The sequence below is a fragment of the Chenopodium quinoa genome, unplaced genomic scaffold, assembly GCF_001683475.1.
Source record: "Chenopodium quinoa cultivar QQ74 unplaced genomic scaffold, ASM168347v1, whole genome shotgun sequence".
In the NCBI taxonomy this organism is placed as follows: domain Eukaryota; kingdom Viridiplantae; phylum Streptophyta; class Magnoliopsida; order Caryophyllales; family Amaranthaceae; genus Chenopodium; species Chenopodium quinoa.
The window spans coordinates 1,062,875-1,077,606 of NW_018742381.1; the positions used below are offsets into that span (position 1 = coordinate 1,062,875).

Below are 14,732 nucleotides of genomic sequence, written 5' to 3' on the forward strand. Positions count from 1 at the left end.
AAGTGAGAAAAAAAAAAAAAAGAAAAAGAAAAGGACATAAAAGATACTATTTAATATTTATAAAGTAAGCAAAACAAATTGCAGTCTCCGTTTTTATTAAAATCTTATAACTAACACACCAATGTTCGTATGTCTAAATCACACATTTACACTGAAAATTAATCAAGAAACGAAAGAATAAATCTCAGTTGGACCTAAAACTGAGAAATCATACTTATTGACACACTAAGTATCGCTAACATACCTAGAATTATTCAGAACATTTCTGTACTATGACATAAACCAAACTCTAATTTTGTACTAACAATCAAACTGATGACTCTAGAAATAAGCTACTGACATGCCAAGAAATAACAGATTTCTGAAGCAACTATATTCTGTCTTCCTGTTGCCACTTCCCTCATCTTAATCACTCTGATCAGACGTTTCACCCTGCGAGTCTTTCTGCCATCAGTCGGGCATTTTCAGAAGCAGCAGCTGTGTTACTGTCGTCGATATCACCCTCAGACTCTGCAGCTGCACTAGTGATGATAGCAGGCTGCAGTTGAAATGTAGGCCAGGGCCAGGCAGATGGTACTGATGTGCTGCCAGAAGGCGCATTCCTCGGCGCAAGAAAAGGGTGTTTCAGGAGTTGAGTTATTGTAGTTCCGACATCTGCAGGAAACACACACACCTGAATGAAGCTCTTAAGCCCTAGGTCTTGTACCTTTTTCAATAGGCTCATATCCATTATTCGCGATGTGCTGTCTGCAGCATCCTTATTCACCATCTGCAGCGCGCACAACCCAACACAGTATATCTCAGACCGCTCTATCATTCGAGTAATAACAGCATCATACTCAGGACTATCAAGAGTCTTCGCCACACTCAAATCTCCTAGCTTAATCATGCCTGAGTTACCAACAACAAAGATGTTTTTGCACTTGAGATTACCATGAATAATCGGTTCATCTTGACTGTGAAGAAAATCGAGTCCTGTCAGAATCTGTTGACACCATTTCTTGATTACTGGACTGTTTTCTTTAACCTGATGTTTCTGAGTGTAATCCTTCAAATTCCCAGAATAAAGCTCAGTAATCATGTTAAACTCAACTTTGGTTTCTGATTCAAAAACCCAATAATGGTAGCATTTGATTACATTTTCATGATCAAATCTGTTTAAAGACCTAGCTTCTCTCAGCAAATGAACAAGATTATTAAGTTTTAGAAATTTCTTACACCAAGCAACTTCTCTGCCATTAGTCTCATCATATCCCAAATAAACTTCTTTAAGATCGTCCTCATCAATCAGCTTACTGTACCTTGTGTATTGCCCTGTCGGATCTGTCTCCTCAACCGTATAATCGTCTCCTCCGCTTGAACTCGAACCCGCCATTACTAGTTAAGAACAACTGAACAACAGAAAAACAGAACTAAAGAAAGATTTGCAATGGAATCAAGCTAAATTTTGTTGAGTTATTAGAAGAAAAAACAGAATGTTGTTTGAAATAATGGGTTGAAGATGAAATGATTTAGAATGGTAGTGTACAAGGGTATTTATAATAGTTAGTGTTTGGTTGTTACTTATAATCAAACTATTTTATATATAAACCAATTAATATTCAATTTATCCATTTGTTGTAGTCAGTTAAGTCACTTATCAAGATCAAGAATTAGAATATACCCTTTTCTTGATTTTTAATTTACCCTTAATTCAATAAAGATTTTTTTTTTATTTTTTTATTTAAGAGATATTTCTTAAAGGTGATTAGTAACTAATAAAAATCGTCTTTTTTCTGAACAATTATACTACTGTTATGATTTTCCCGTCAAAAAAAATTTACTGTTATGATTTTTATTTTTTAATCATAATCATTATAGAGAAGCTTATAAAACATTCAATTATTTTCAAATATAATATAAATTTCTTACATTTGTCCATTATTAATTAAGAAATTTTTTGGTGTTCATAATTCCATATTTTGTTGATGGCTTAAACCGGTCAACTAAACTATTGGTAGGTCTAGTTAAACACATTTGTTTTAAGTTAAAGTGGATCTACGATCTACCCGTAGTAGTAGTTTAAAGTGATGGAGGTAAAAATATTATTAGCGGTTCACCGTTTACATATTGGTCATTAGTCCTATTTATCTTATTTTATTTGAAGTACTGGTAATATTGAAAGACCCTTTAGTACAGATGACACGATAATACCACACACTAGCTAGCTCTAATAATTGTCATACTAACTTGATTCGGCTCAAGAATTGAACACTTTATTTGAGATCTCTAGTGATGGAAAATTATTGCCCGTGCTTAAGACGCTTAATAGTAATTAAGTTATAAAGTAACGAGACGAGAGTATTCAAAAGTATAGAAATTATATGTGGAAAGACACTAATTACACAGTAAGAAAATCAAATTGCATAGTCTCACATTTCATTAAAATCTTATAACTAACACACCAATATTCATATATATAAATCACACACCGCTAACAAATGACAATGAACATACGAAAGATTTAAATCACAGTTGGACCTAAAATTGAGAAATCATACTTCTTGACACACTTCAGTATCACTATTAACATGCCTAGAATTATTCAGAAAATTCCTGTACTATGACATAAACCAAAGTCTAATTTTGTACTAAAGAATTAAACTGATGAGCCTAGAATAAGCTACTGCCAAGAAATAACAGCCTTCTGATGCAACTACATATTGTGTCTTCCTGTTGCCACTTCCCTCATTGTATCTACTCCGATCAGACGATTCACCTTGCAAGTGTTTCTTGATTCGCCAGACCCATTGTATTAGCTGTCAGTCGGGCCTCTTCATCAGCAGATGTGCCGATGTTAGGCAAGACAAGCATTCCCTCTTCTTCAGCAGATGTATTGATGTCAGGCAAGACGGGCATTCCCTCTTCAACATCATCAGATGCATTGATGTCAGGCAACACAGGCATTCCATGCTGCTGCTGCTGTTGCTGATCCTGCTGCGCGTCTTGGTTCTGTTGGACCTCTTCATCAGATGCAGCTACATTATTGTCGTCAGGCATTCCATGCTGTTGCTGATACTGTTGCGCGTCTTGGTTGTGTTGCATAATGAATGGGGGAGCACCTGCCTGATGATTCACAACAATTCTCTCAGTAGATGAAATCCGAAGAGATGAAGCACTGTCAAAGATATAAACCATGTTACTGTCATTGCCATCATATTCAGCCACAAGTTTTGCTGTCAGTAGCTCAATACTCTCAGAAATCGATGCGGCCTCTACATCAGACAGATCAAGTGTTGGTCTTAAAACCTCCATGACTTGCTGAACTGTATCATGATTGACTGTAAACACAAAATCATCACTGATATACCTTATCCTAACGAAACCGATTATCATTGCACCGCCCCTCATTAGTCCAATCATTTGTCCTCCTAATGTGAATCTCACACGCCCTCTGTCGATTTCCCTAGCAGACGGCAGTAGCAATACATCCCTCTGATCACTCACAGGAACACTCACATTCGGATCACTCGGTGCAAGAAATGGATCATTCAAGAGATCAGTTGCAGTAGTTACAACAGTTGTAGGAATCAGACACCTCCGAATGAACTTCTTAAGCTGTTGATCTTTCACTCTTTTTAGTTCAGCAGGCATTACACGTGACCCAACCGGCCTCCTCTCCACATCTTCCTTAGTCACCATCTGTAATACGCACATCCCAAAATAGTATATCTCAGACCGCGAAACATCAAAAAGATCAGCACTAGTTTCAGGAGTAAGTGGTGCACTCCAACCCATAAATGCAGCTTCATTCAGATCTCCTAGCTTAACTACACCTGTTTCTCCAACAACAATGTTTTCACACCTAATATTATGATGAATAATCGCCGGATCTCGTTCGTGAAGATAATGTAACCCTTCAAGAATCTGTCAGACACCAAATCTTGATTATAGGCAATGCAGTAGCATCTAAAATCAAGTGATTCCTGGTAAAATCTCTCAAATTACAAGAATATAACTCAGTAATCATGTCATACGTGTTCGAATTTGAATCAACCCAAGAATCGTAGCATTTCAGTATACTAGCATGGTCAGAGTCCATCAAATCTTGGACTTCATCATTCAAACCATCAAAATTTTCCTCTGTTATATTCTTCTTAATCCAAGCAATGACTCTGTTATTAACCCTGTCTAATCCCTTGTAAACTACTTTCGATACATCTTGATCAATGATGTCATTGTACTTTGTGTATTGCCTTATCGTACCATCGTCTCCATGTGAACTCGAAGCCGCCATTACTAGTTAATAACAACAGCAAAACAGAACTAAAGTTGAGGAATCAAGTTGATTCTAATGGATGAAATTTTTTTATTGTGCTTGAAGGAAAAAACAGAAGGAAATTTTGGAGTAGTACGTGGAAATTGAATGAGTTGATGATGAAATGAATTAGAATGGTAGTGTAGAAATGTAGAAGGGTATTTATAATGGTAAGTGTTTGGGTTGTTACTTGTATACAAACCATAATATATACAAACCGATTAATGTTTGATTTATCCATTTGTTGTAGTTAGTTAAGTCAGTTATCAAGATCAAGAAATAGAAAATGCCTTTTCTTGATTTTTATTTTTTAATTATGATGAAATGAATTTTTATTATGATGCCTCTACTTTGTTTTATTGAAGCCTATAATTATTCTATTTCTTTTTTCTTTGAGTACGTACTATCCAACAAGTTGAGATGCTCTTTAGAGAGAAGATTGTCCGGTTTGACATCAATACGGTTTGGTTTGGTTCGAGAAATGTCAAACCATATTTTTACGACTTGGTTTGGGTTATGTCCCAAATCGGACCGTGAACATTCCTAAATATAATGGGTTAATATTATGTATTGACAAATGTAAAAGTCAAAGTGTTACAATTAAAAAAACATGAAGGACGTATAATAATAATTGACACTGTCAAAACGGTTTGACAGTTCGGTTTTGGTTCGGTTTGAAATCGGTTCGGTTTGAAATCGGGTCGGTTTGAAATCGGTTCAAATGTCTTACGGGTCGGTTTCGGTTCGGTTTAAATAATTATCGGTTCGGTTCGGTTTCGGTTTATTCTTGAACGGTTTAAATTCGGTTCGGGTTCTAAACGGTTCGGTTAGTAAACGGTTCGGTGCAAACGGGTTGCGGTTTGTTAACGGTTCGGTGTAAACGGTTTTTAACCCGGTTTAAATTCGGTTCGGGTTGTAAACGGTCCGGGTTGTAAACGGTCCGGGTAGTAAACGGTTCGGTGCAGACGGGTTGCGGTTTGATAACGGTTCGGTGTAAACGGTTTTTATCCCGGTTTAAATTCGGTTCGGGTTGTAAACGGTCCGGGTTGTAAACAGTCCGGGTAGTAAACGGTTCGGTGCAGACAGGTTGCGGTTTGTTAACGGTTCGGTGTAAACGGTTTTTATCCCGGTTCAAACAGTTTCGGTTTAGAAACGATTCGGTTCTTTTTTGGTTCAGTTTCATTTTAGTTCGGTTTATAACTGGTTCGGTTCGTTAACGGGTTCGGTTCTTCTACGATTTAACATTACTTGGATAGGTTTTATTTCAGCTTTACTAAATTACAGTTCGAGTCTGGTTTTGATTCAAAAAACCGGTTTTTTATCGAGTCGTTTGGATTTGGGCAATCAAACAGTTTTGGTTTGAAATTTTATACTACTTTCTAACTTTTTGCTAGTTAACAAGTTTTATATCAAGTCGAGACTTCATCACTTCATATTGAGGCATCATATTATATGCAAATTCTCATTAATTTTATAAATACATATCATGTTATGTATTTAGTTTAGCCATACTGATCTTACTAGTTTATTAGGAAGTAGATTATAAAAGTTTAGTGCATTAATGTATTATTGTTTTACTATCAGATTATTATCTGCTTCTTATTTGATCATTTAGTTAATTAATAATGTCATAATCATGATTTGATGAGTAATTGTGACATCGAAATTTTCAATTTGGTATTCGATACTTAATTAGTCAACAAGACTGATAATTAAGACTTGTTTATCATTATATATTTGCATAAAGTTATATATTACAAAGTAGTTTGATTTGTATAATCAAATAACACATTAATGAAGAAGAAGGTAATATTGACTCTTTCAACCGATTATACATATTAACATATAAATAACATATAACCATCTCATATTCTCATAGTTAAATATTATTAGTATAAAGGGATGAGAATCATAAGATTATTATATTTTTCTATATCCTTTATTGGTTTACCCCTAAGGCTTATGTCACTAATTACTAATTAGTAATTAGTAATTACTTAATTAGACTAACAAGTTAATAAGAAAGAGTAGCGTTTAACTTGAGTCTAATAGATCAAATACTGAAATGGTATTAGTATATTACCTAGTAGGATAGTCTAGTACACTGCTAATCTGTTATGCAACTATGCTAAATTGACAATTGCTGATATAGTCATATTAGTCAATCACTCATGTAGTCATAACTCATATCTAAATAAGTAATTTGTATTTATGTACTAATCTACTAGTCAATTATACAATTTATAAGTTTACACGATTACAAGTGTATTTGCTTATAGGTACAACTAAACTGATATAAAATAACCATATAACTAATCCGTAGTACTTCTTACTCTCTAAGATATATGACGTCATTATATTATTAAACAGTGTTCGATTTTTTATTAATCGCAACGCTAGACATTTACACGCTAACCGATTCACATTTTATAATTTAAAGAACTTAATATTTTAATGTGTGTGTTAAAAAAAATTATAAAAGCTGATATTATGAAGGCATATTTCGTTTTATCGGGATTCGAGAAATGTAATTAGTTTTTTTTGAAGCCATGTAATTAATTAATTGTATAAAATTTCGTTTAATGTTATTAAAATAAAATTAAAAATTTTGATTTTTACAAAGTGGAAAATTGATTTCATTTTTTTGGTTGACAATTTCATCAAAATATGAAAGGTGGGAAATTTCCCTCCAAAACTAAAAGGAAAAACAAATTTTAAATTTAGAATTTAGATATTTTGGTTGTTAAATAATTAAATAATATATTGCAAAAGAGGAAAAAAAAAAAAAAAAACAGTGGTGAAACGTGAATTGAATTAGCCTGGTTAGGTCATCTCCTCTTCATTCATCATCTTCAATTCGCCGTTTTGCTCCACATCAAACACTGATTCTTCGGTTCTTCTTCTTCATCCTCAAGCGCTGAATCCTTACTCACTCTGAAGTTCTCCAGTTCTCCATCTTCAATTCTTCCTCTCCTTCAAGCCGTCACAGCTCAAGGTAATTTTCAGTTAATTTTTTTTTTTTTTCGGTTTTTTTTTCGATCTCGAGTTCTCCATTGTCGTTTTTTTTGTTCGATCTCCAGTTCTCCATCTTCAATTCTTCTTCTCCTTCAAGCCGTCACAGCTCCAGGTAATTTTCACTTAATTTTTTTTTGTTTTTATTTCGGTTTTTTGTTCGATCTCAATTTCTCCAAATGTAATTAGTTTTTTTTTCGATTTCCAGTTCTCCATCTTCAATTCTTCTTCTCCTTCAAGCCGTCACAGCTCAAGGTAATTTTTCAGTTAAATTTTTTTTTTTTTATTTCGGTTTATTTTCGATCTCGAGTTCTCTATTGTCGTTTTTTTTGTTCGATCTCCAGTTCTCCATCTTCAATTCTTCTTCTCCTTCAAGCCGTCACAGCTCCAGGTAATTTTCACTTAATTGTTTTGTTTTTGTTTTTTGTTGTTCATATAATTCCTGAACTATAGACCAGGATGGCATATACTAATCACCCTCTATTATGAATATCTAAGGGACAGTGGGAGACAAATCTTGTGGTTATAAAAGCATTAGAATTTTTGTATGGTAGGGAACCCAATAAATCATTACACTATTTCAGTTTAAAATATCATTCTAATGTTATGATCAGGTATAAACACTAAAGAATTTTTGTGTGCTAATTATAGTTTAATGCAAGTTGGTTTGTTTCCAATAGAAAGAGAATCTTGTCATTTTAATCCATTGTTTTGACTTATTGAAGTAAATTAGATAAAGCAACTACTACTAATTTTAGTAATTTATAAATCTGGTAGTGTATCACTACTAAATAGTATGATTGGTTGGAAATTTTAGTGTGAAATAGTCAACACTAATTTGGTTCAGATTAGCTGGTTTAGTTTTGGGTGCATGGTATTAAATATTAATGGTTAATTAATAGAGTTATTTTAAGTTACAGTATATGTGAAAGTAATTTGCTTGCCAATTGATTTTAGTAATAGTGCCTTATTGGCTAACTTAACAGTTGTACTTTGTCTTCTTGGGGCATATTTGGATTTAGGTTGTTGTGTTTCTGTTTTTTCAGCAATGGAGCAAGAGTTTATCGGTTTTGATGAGGATTCTACTATTCAGAATCAAGATTCTACTCAACATACCACTAGTGGTAGTAAGCGTGGACGAACATCAGATGTTTGGAGGTATTACACCTTTTTTGATAAGATGGTTGGTCTTGCGCCGATAAAATATGCTCGATGCAATGTTTGCGGTAATGAATATAAAACACCAGGTAAGGCTGGTACTTCAACTTGTAAAGCTCATACTAAGACATGCATGGATAAAAATCCACACCATCCAGGAAATCATGAAATTGGTGTTGAGCTCCCGTTTAATCAAACTCGTCATTTACAATTGCTTGCTAGAGCTATAATTTTGCATTCTTATCCTTTAAGTATTGTGGAGCATCATGGCCTTAGGGAAGTTTTTACGAATCTGAATCCCAACGTGAACCATGTGTGTAGAAACACTATTTTGAAATATTGTATTGCTGAGCATGATAAGTTTAAGTCTTTGTTGTTGCAATCTTTATCTGGAATTGAAGGTAGAGTTAGCTTCACTTGTGACTTGTGGACAGCATGCACTAATCGAGGTTATCTCACTTTAACGGCACATTATGTTGATAAAGATTGGTGTCTTAGGTCTAAAATTCTGAATTTTCGTTATTGTGGTCCTCCTCATACTGGTGTTGAGGTAGAAAAATTTGTGTTAAAACTTATTGGGGAGTGGAACCTTCAGGGTAAAGCTTTTGCAATGACTGTTGATAATGCTCGATCCATGGATGTTATGGTTAACCTTTTGAAGAAAGATTTAATGTTGACTTCTCCTCTTCCTTGTAATGGTAAATTTTTTCATATTCGATGTTCAGCTCATGTCTTGAACATTATTGTTCAAAGAGGTTTAAAAGAAGTTGATAGTAGTGTTCAAAAATTGCGTGAGGTTTGTAAATATATTGATTCTTCAGACTCTAGACTCACTCAATTTGAGCATGCTCTTCATGAGGTTAACTGTGTGTTTAATGGAAAGTTACGTCTTGATGTTGTGACTCGTTGGAATGCCACCTATACGATGCTCCGAAAAGCTTTAGAAGCAAAGGAAGCCTTGAAATTGGTTATCGATAGGTTTATGGGTTATGAATTCAAACTTTCGGATGATGAATGGGATACCCTTACTAAAATATGTAATTTCTTAAAGCCATTTTATGAAATCACTGTGTTATTTTCTGGTTCAGAATATCCTACTGCAAATTTGTATTTCGCTAGTGTTTTAAAAATTGAGCACACAATAAGTAAAGCGCATATAGACCCTAAACTTGCACCCATGGCAAAAGTTATGCTTGAAAAGTTTGAGGGCTATTGGGATGAATATAGTTTGATCCTTTCAATTGCTATTGTTCTTGATCCACGCTATAAGCTTGTTCGAGTGACGAAGATGTTAAAAGTGCTTTATGTTGATGAGGCATGTGTTGAAAAGGCGAAGGTAATTAAAGATGCTCTTTTGGAGTTGTACAACTTTTATTATTCTATGTCTTTCGGTGTTACATCAAGTACAATTGTTCCACCCTCCATCCCAGCTGTTATCGATAAATCAAATAGTCACTTGGATGATGACATATTCAAGGTAATCAATTTCTGTTTATTGTGGTTTACAAAATTAATAATTGTATGTTTTAATTTTTATTATTTAATAAAGCATTTTGTTTGAACTTTTCTAGTATGTTGATGATGATGATGATGAGGATGGCCCATCAAATCGGCCATCGATGGAGATTGATTCTTATTTGTGTACTCCTCGGCAACCAATTTATGAAGGGCAGAAATATGATGTTCTCAAGTATTGGGAATCTCAAATTAGTGTGTACCCCATATTAGCTGTTATGGCTAGGGATGTTTTGGCCATTCCTATTACATCGGTAGCCTCTGAGTCTTCTTTTAGCATGGGTGGTCGTATTTTAAACAAGTATAGGAGTGCGCTTTTGCCTAAGAATGTTGAGGCGTTGGTTACAACACAAAATTGGTTACGTGGTTATGATTGTGATATTGAAGAAGACGTCCTTGACATTGGTAAAGAAGTGATAGATGAAAGTTTTGCATCTAGTTAAGATATGGAATTGTGGTTCAGGCTTTTGCTAAAATGTTTTAATCTCATAGAACAAATATTAATAGTTTTAATCACATTACATTATTGATATTTTGTTCCTTATTTGTCTTGAATTATTGGTTATTATTTTTGTTGTAGTTATATAATTCTACTGTAATGAGAGTCATCAAACTAAAAAAAAGTAGTAACGATTTGCTTGACAAATATTAAGAGCATTCTCACTGGCAACACAGGAACTGATAAAAGAAAGTAGAAGTTAATAGCCCGTTTCACTTTTATCTTGACCCTGACTTGACCTTTACCCGCAACGTACTCGCCCCGCTAATGACCCGCATTGACCCGCCCAATAACCACTCCTAGTAGTAAGTGGTTTGTAAATGGTTTGATTTATAAGCGATTCGGTTCATAAACATTTTGGTTTATAAGCGGTTCGGTTTATAAACGGTTCGGTTAATAATCAGTTCGGTTTATAAACGGTTCGGTTTATAAACAGTTCGGTTTATAATCAGTTCGGTTTATAAACGGTTCGGTTTATAAACGGTTCGGTTTATAACGGTTTTTATGGCAGTTCAAACGGTTTCGGGTTAGAAACGGTTCGGTTCATTTTCGGTTCGGTTTCCTTTCAGTTCGGTTTAGATTTTGGTTCGGTTCTTAAACGGTTTAACGTTACTCGAATCGGTTCGGTTTCGGGTTCACTAAAATGCGGTTCGGGTCGGTTTTCGGTTTAAAAAAAGCGGTTTCTAAACGGTTCGGTTCTCATTCGGATCGGTTTGAATCGGTTCGGTTTCCCCGGTTCGGTTCGGTTTTTGACAGTACTAATAATAATAGATGTTTATAATTGTTTGGGCCGATTAAAACACAAGGACAATACAAATTACAAAGAAGCCTAGCAAATTTGAATCTGCAACACATCGTAAGTAGGCCCTTAGTTTTAAACTAAACCAAGACCTTATCAGTAGATGCTAAAAATTGTGAACATTTAGAAAATAATTATTATATTCAAAGGGTTTAATTTACAACTTATTAACATTAAGCACAATATAGTGAAACAAGTCAAGCAATATTAAATGGACCTACAAAAATATAGGTTAACCACTCCAAATTTTAACCAAGTCTAACGAACAACAAAGTATATTTCTATTCATAATATAGCTTTTCTTATCTAAAATGATACTTCGTATGATGTTGACTATGATGTCGATTTCCTTGATTAGAATGGATACAATAAAATCAAAATGAAATTGTCGTATTTTTATCCTTTTTATTGGATCATTAATAGAAAAAATAAAATTATAGAAAATCCAATTCTTCATTATTCACGTCAAAGGTGATAAAACTGACAATATAATTGATAATTTTGTAAATTAGCATGGACTCATACTAATTCATTTTATACGAAGTATTATTTAATCAATCAAATTCCTTTTTTCCAAACTTTATTAAAATTGTACTCCTATAAAAGATAAATATTACGTAAAACTTTATTATAGTATTTAAATACGAAAAAAAGTGATAAGATAAAAAAAATACACTAAACCATCACATCACCAACTCCATCAAATTGCTTGGTAAGTAAGAGTGGTGGTATGTTAATCTATGAATATAATCTAAATTATCCAAATATACCGTTCAACAAAATCCAAACTTTCTAAATAAGACTAAGATTTTCATAGACGACCATAATCAACGGTTCCCGCGTATATAAAGACGTCAACTACAGTACTAACTTTAGTACATCATTCACTTTATTTTATTTGGACTAACCACTGACTATTAAACACATTCATGAATCAGGATCTATTTCAACCAATAATTCATCATTTATATCAAACTTTCCAACCATTATTGAAACGCTTTATATTCATCCATTCCTCCATTATTATTCTTCTGCAACCCTTAAAAAATACCCACCATTCATTCATTCATTCATTCACTCAATCACCTACTCCATAATCTAAGGACCTCCCATTTTATTTCCACCATTATTATTCATTCATCTCTCATTTTCTCATTTTCATCTATTACGTACACAAATGGCACCCGAAATCGAAACCGGAACCGACATCGACACCGAAACAACTCATATCTTAGTGATCCCATACCCAGCACAAGGTCATATGATACCATTATTAGATCTCACGCACCACTTGCTCTCCACGCGCCGCCTTACCATCACCGTCGTAACCACCCCTATGAACCTTCCTCTTTTATCTCCTCTGCTTACTCTTTTTCCTTCCAATATTACCCCTCTTGTATTACCCTTTCCTTGGGCTCCCGGAATTCCCGCCGGAAAAGAGAATACCAAGGACTTACCGCCGGCGAGTTTCCGGCAGATTATACCTGCTCTGGCGAAATTGCGGGATCCGTTAAGTCACTGGTTCGAATCTCATCCGAGTCCTCCTGTTGCGATTATTTCAGATATGTTTCTTGGTTGGACGCATCGTTTTGCGGTTGAGTTGGGGGTTAAACGCGTCGTTTTTTCTCCTTCTGGGGGTATGGCTTTATCTGTGATTTACTCCCTTTGGAAGGGTATGCCTCAAGGAGGGGATCAAAACGGTGACGTTTTGTTCGAGGATGTGCCGAATTGTCCGAAATACCCTTGGTGGCAGCTGTCCCCGGTTTATAGGTCTTACGTGGAAGGGGACCCGGATTCAGAGTTGATTAAGGAAGGGTTTTGGGATGACATGGCTAGTTGGGGGCTTGTGGTTAACTCTTTTGATGGGTTGGAAAGAGTTTATTTGGACCACTTGAGAGGTAGTATGGGTTATGATGATCGGGTTTGGGATGTGGGCCCGTTGGTTCCCGGTAAGGGGTACAAGGATCGAGGTGGAGCTAGTTCGATTGAGGTGGATAAGATGTTGGCTTGGCTTGACACGTGTCGAGACAATGAAGTGGTGTATGTGTCGTTTGGAACCCAGGCTATATTAACAAGTCAACAAATTGAGGTGATCGCTGAAGGACTAGAAAGAAGTGGTGTTCGATTTATTTGGCCAATAAGGGACCATGTCACGACTAGGCAAATGGAAGGAGACCGTGAGACGGTCATGAACGGTTTTGAGGATCGTATGGCAGGTCGAGGGATTGTCATTAGAGGGTGGGCTCCACAAGTTGTGATTTTAAGGCATCGGGCCGTTGGCACATTCTTGACTCATTGTGGGTGGAACTCGATTCTTGAAGGGATTATGGCTAGTGTAAGATTGCTTGCTTGGCCATTTGGTGCCGATCAATTTTCAAATGCAACATTGCTGGTGGACTACTTGAAAGTTGGAGTTAGAGTTTGTGAGGGATCTAACATGGTTCCTAATCCATGTGACTTGGCTCGAATCTTAGCCGATTTGGCTTATCAAGACGAAGCTAGTAGACAAAAGATCATCAAATTACAAAGTAATGCATTAGAGGCTTTAAGTGAGACTGGAAGTTCTTCCAAAGCCCTATCTAGGTTTGTTAACGAGTTATGTGAGCTAAAGACTAGTAGGCCTAAAAGTCACATCATTTCTCATAACAATCACGTTGAATGATTTGAATGCTTAATGTAAGACTATTATGTATTTATGTGATAATGTAAGTTAGTTGGTTAAAGTTATGAATTTTTTGAGGACGGATAATATAAATCTGTAATTGGTTACATCATTAATTCATTATGTAATAAATTAATAATAAATTACTTTATGGTAATAATTTTTTATCGGCATTGATTTTTATTATGAGATAATTTTATTTGTTCAAAATCGTGGGCATTAAGTTTTTCAAAATAAAAAAAAAAAATCCGTTTGTTATGAAATATTGTGTGGATATCCATTATCCTCTTTTATCATTTGGGAATGTTCTAGATCTAGGATTTATTGTTATTATAATATAGATTGATCTATTCTCTCCTCAATATATTCATTTCATATTCCCTTTATTTCACAAAACGTTATCAACACCAAACTCTACCTCTAGCTAGGAATCGTGTTTTAGGTTAGTGATTCACCATGACGCGGCAAGTTTGGTCTACGCAACATCGAGATAAGTATTTATCGTTTTATTTGCTTTTTCGGTAACAATCTAATACGATTTATTGATTTCAAATATTTAATTCTTGATATGTTGATTTTAGCATGTTTTTTATTTAAAGCAAATTTATGTTGTTTATATGATCGATGTTGTTAAAATTGGTGATGTAATTTATTTGTGGTTGTCACATAGCTATAATGAGTTTTGGAAAGTTAGGTTTAGTTTTTTTTTTCCTACTCTTCCGATACTCGCCAATTCTAATTGATAGATTGTTGGTGGTTTTTCTTTTCATGGGCCTTTATTTCATTGGGT

General features: G+C 34.8%; 3 protein-coding genes across 3 annotated transcripts; 1 reads left to right on the forward strand and 2 right to left on the reverse strand.

Annotated features, from left to right (window-relative positions):
• Positions 1-427: 427 nt before the first annotated feature.
• Positions 428-1,375, reverse strand: LOC110697584 (probable serine/threonine-protein kinase WNK4). The gene has a single exon (XM_021874967.1). The coding sequence runs from the start codon at positions 1,373-1,375 to the stop codon at positions 428-430; it is 948 nt and encodes a 315-aa protein (XP_021730659.1).
• Positions 1,376-2,754: 1,379 nt separating this feature from the next.
• On the reverse strand, positions 2,755-4,276 carry LOC110697590 (probable serine/threonine-protein kinase WNK10). Its single transcript, XM_021874981.1, has 2 exons — positions 4,037-4,276; positions 2,755-3,906 (listed from the first exon to the last, which is right to left on the reverse strand). The coding sequence occupies exons 1-2, from the start codon at positions 4,274-4,276 to the stop codon at positions 2,755-2,757; spliced, it is 1,392 nt and encodes a 463-aa protein (XP_021730673.1).
• Positions 4,277-12,070: 7,794 nt separating this feature from the next.
• On the forward strand, positions 12,071-14,099 carry LOC110698045 (UDP-glycosyltransferase 89B2-like). Its single transcript, XM_021875454.1, has one exon. It carries the CDS (start codon positions 12,458-12,460, stop codon positions 13,940-13,942), a length of 1,485 nt encoding a protein of 494 aa, XP_021731146.1. The 5' UTR covers positions 12,071-12,457; the 3' UTR covers positions 13,943-14,099.
• The last annotated feature ends 633 nt before the right edge of the window (positions 14,100-14,732 follow it).

Coding starts and splice junctions, on each gene's coding strand:
- LOC110697590 (XM_021874981.1), bottom strand. CDS start 4,276: ATGGCGGCTTCGAGTTCACATGGAGACGATGGTACGATAAGGCAATAC. Junction 3,907..4,036: donor TGAAATGCTACGATTCTTGG/GTTGATTCAAAT, acceptor GGTGTCTGACAG/ATTCTTGAAGGGTTACATTA.
- LOC110697584 (XM_021874967.1), bottom strand. CDS start 1,375: ATGGCGGGTTCGAGTTCAAGCGGAGGAGACGATTATACGGTTGAGGAG.
- LOC110698045 (XM_021875454.1), top strand. CDS start 12,458: ATGGCACCCGAAATCGAAACCGGAACCGACATCGACACCGAAACAACT.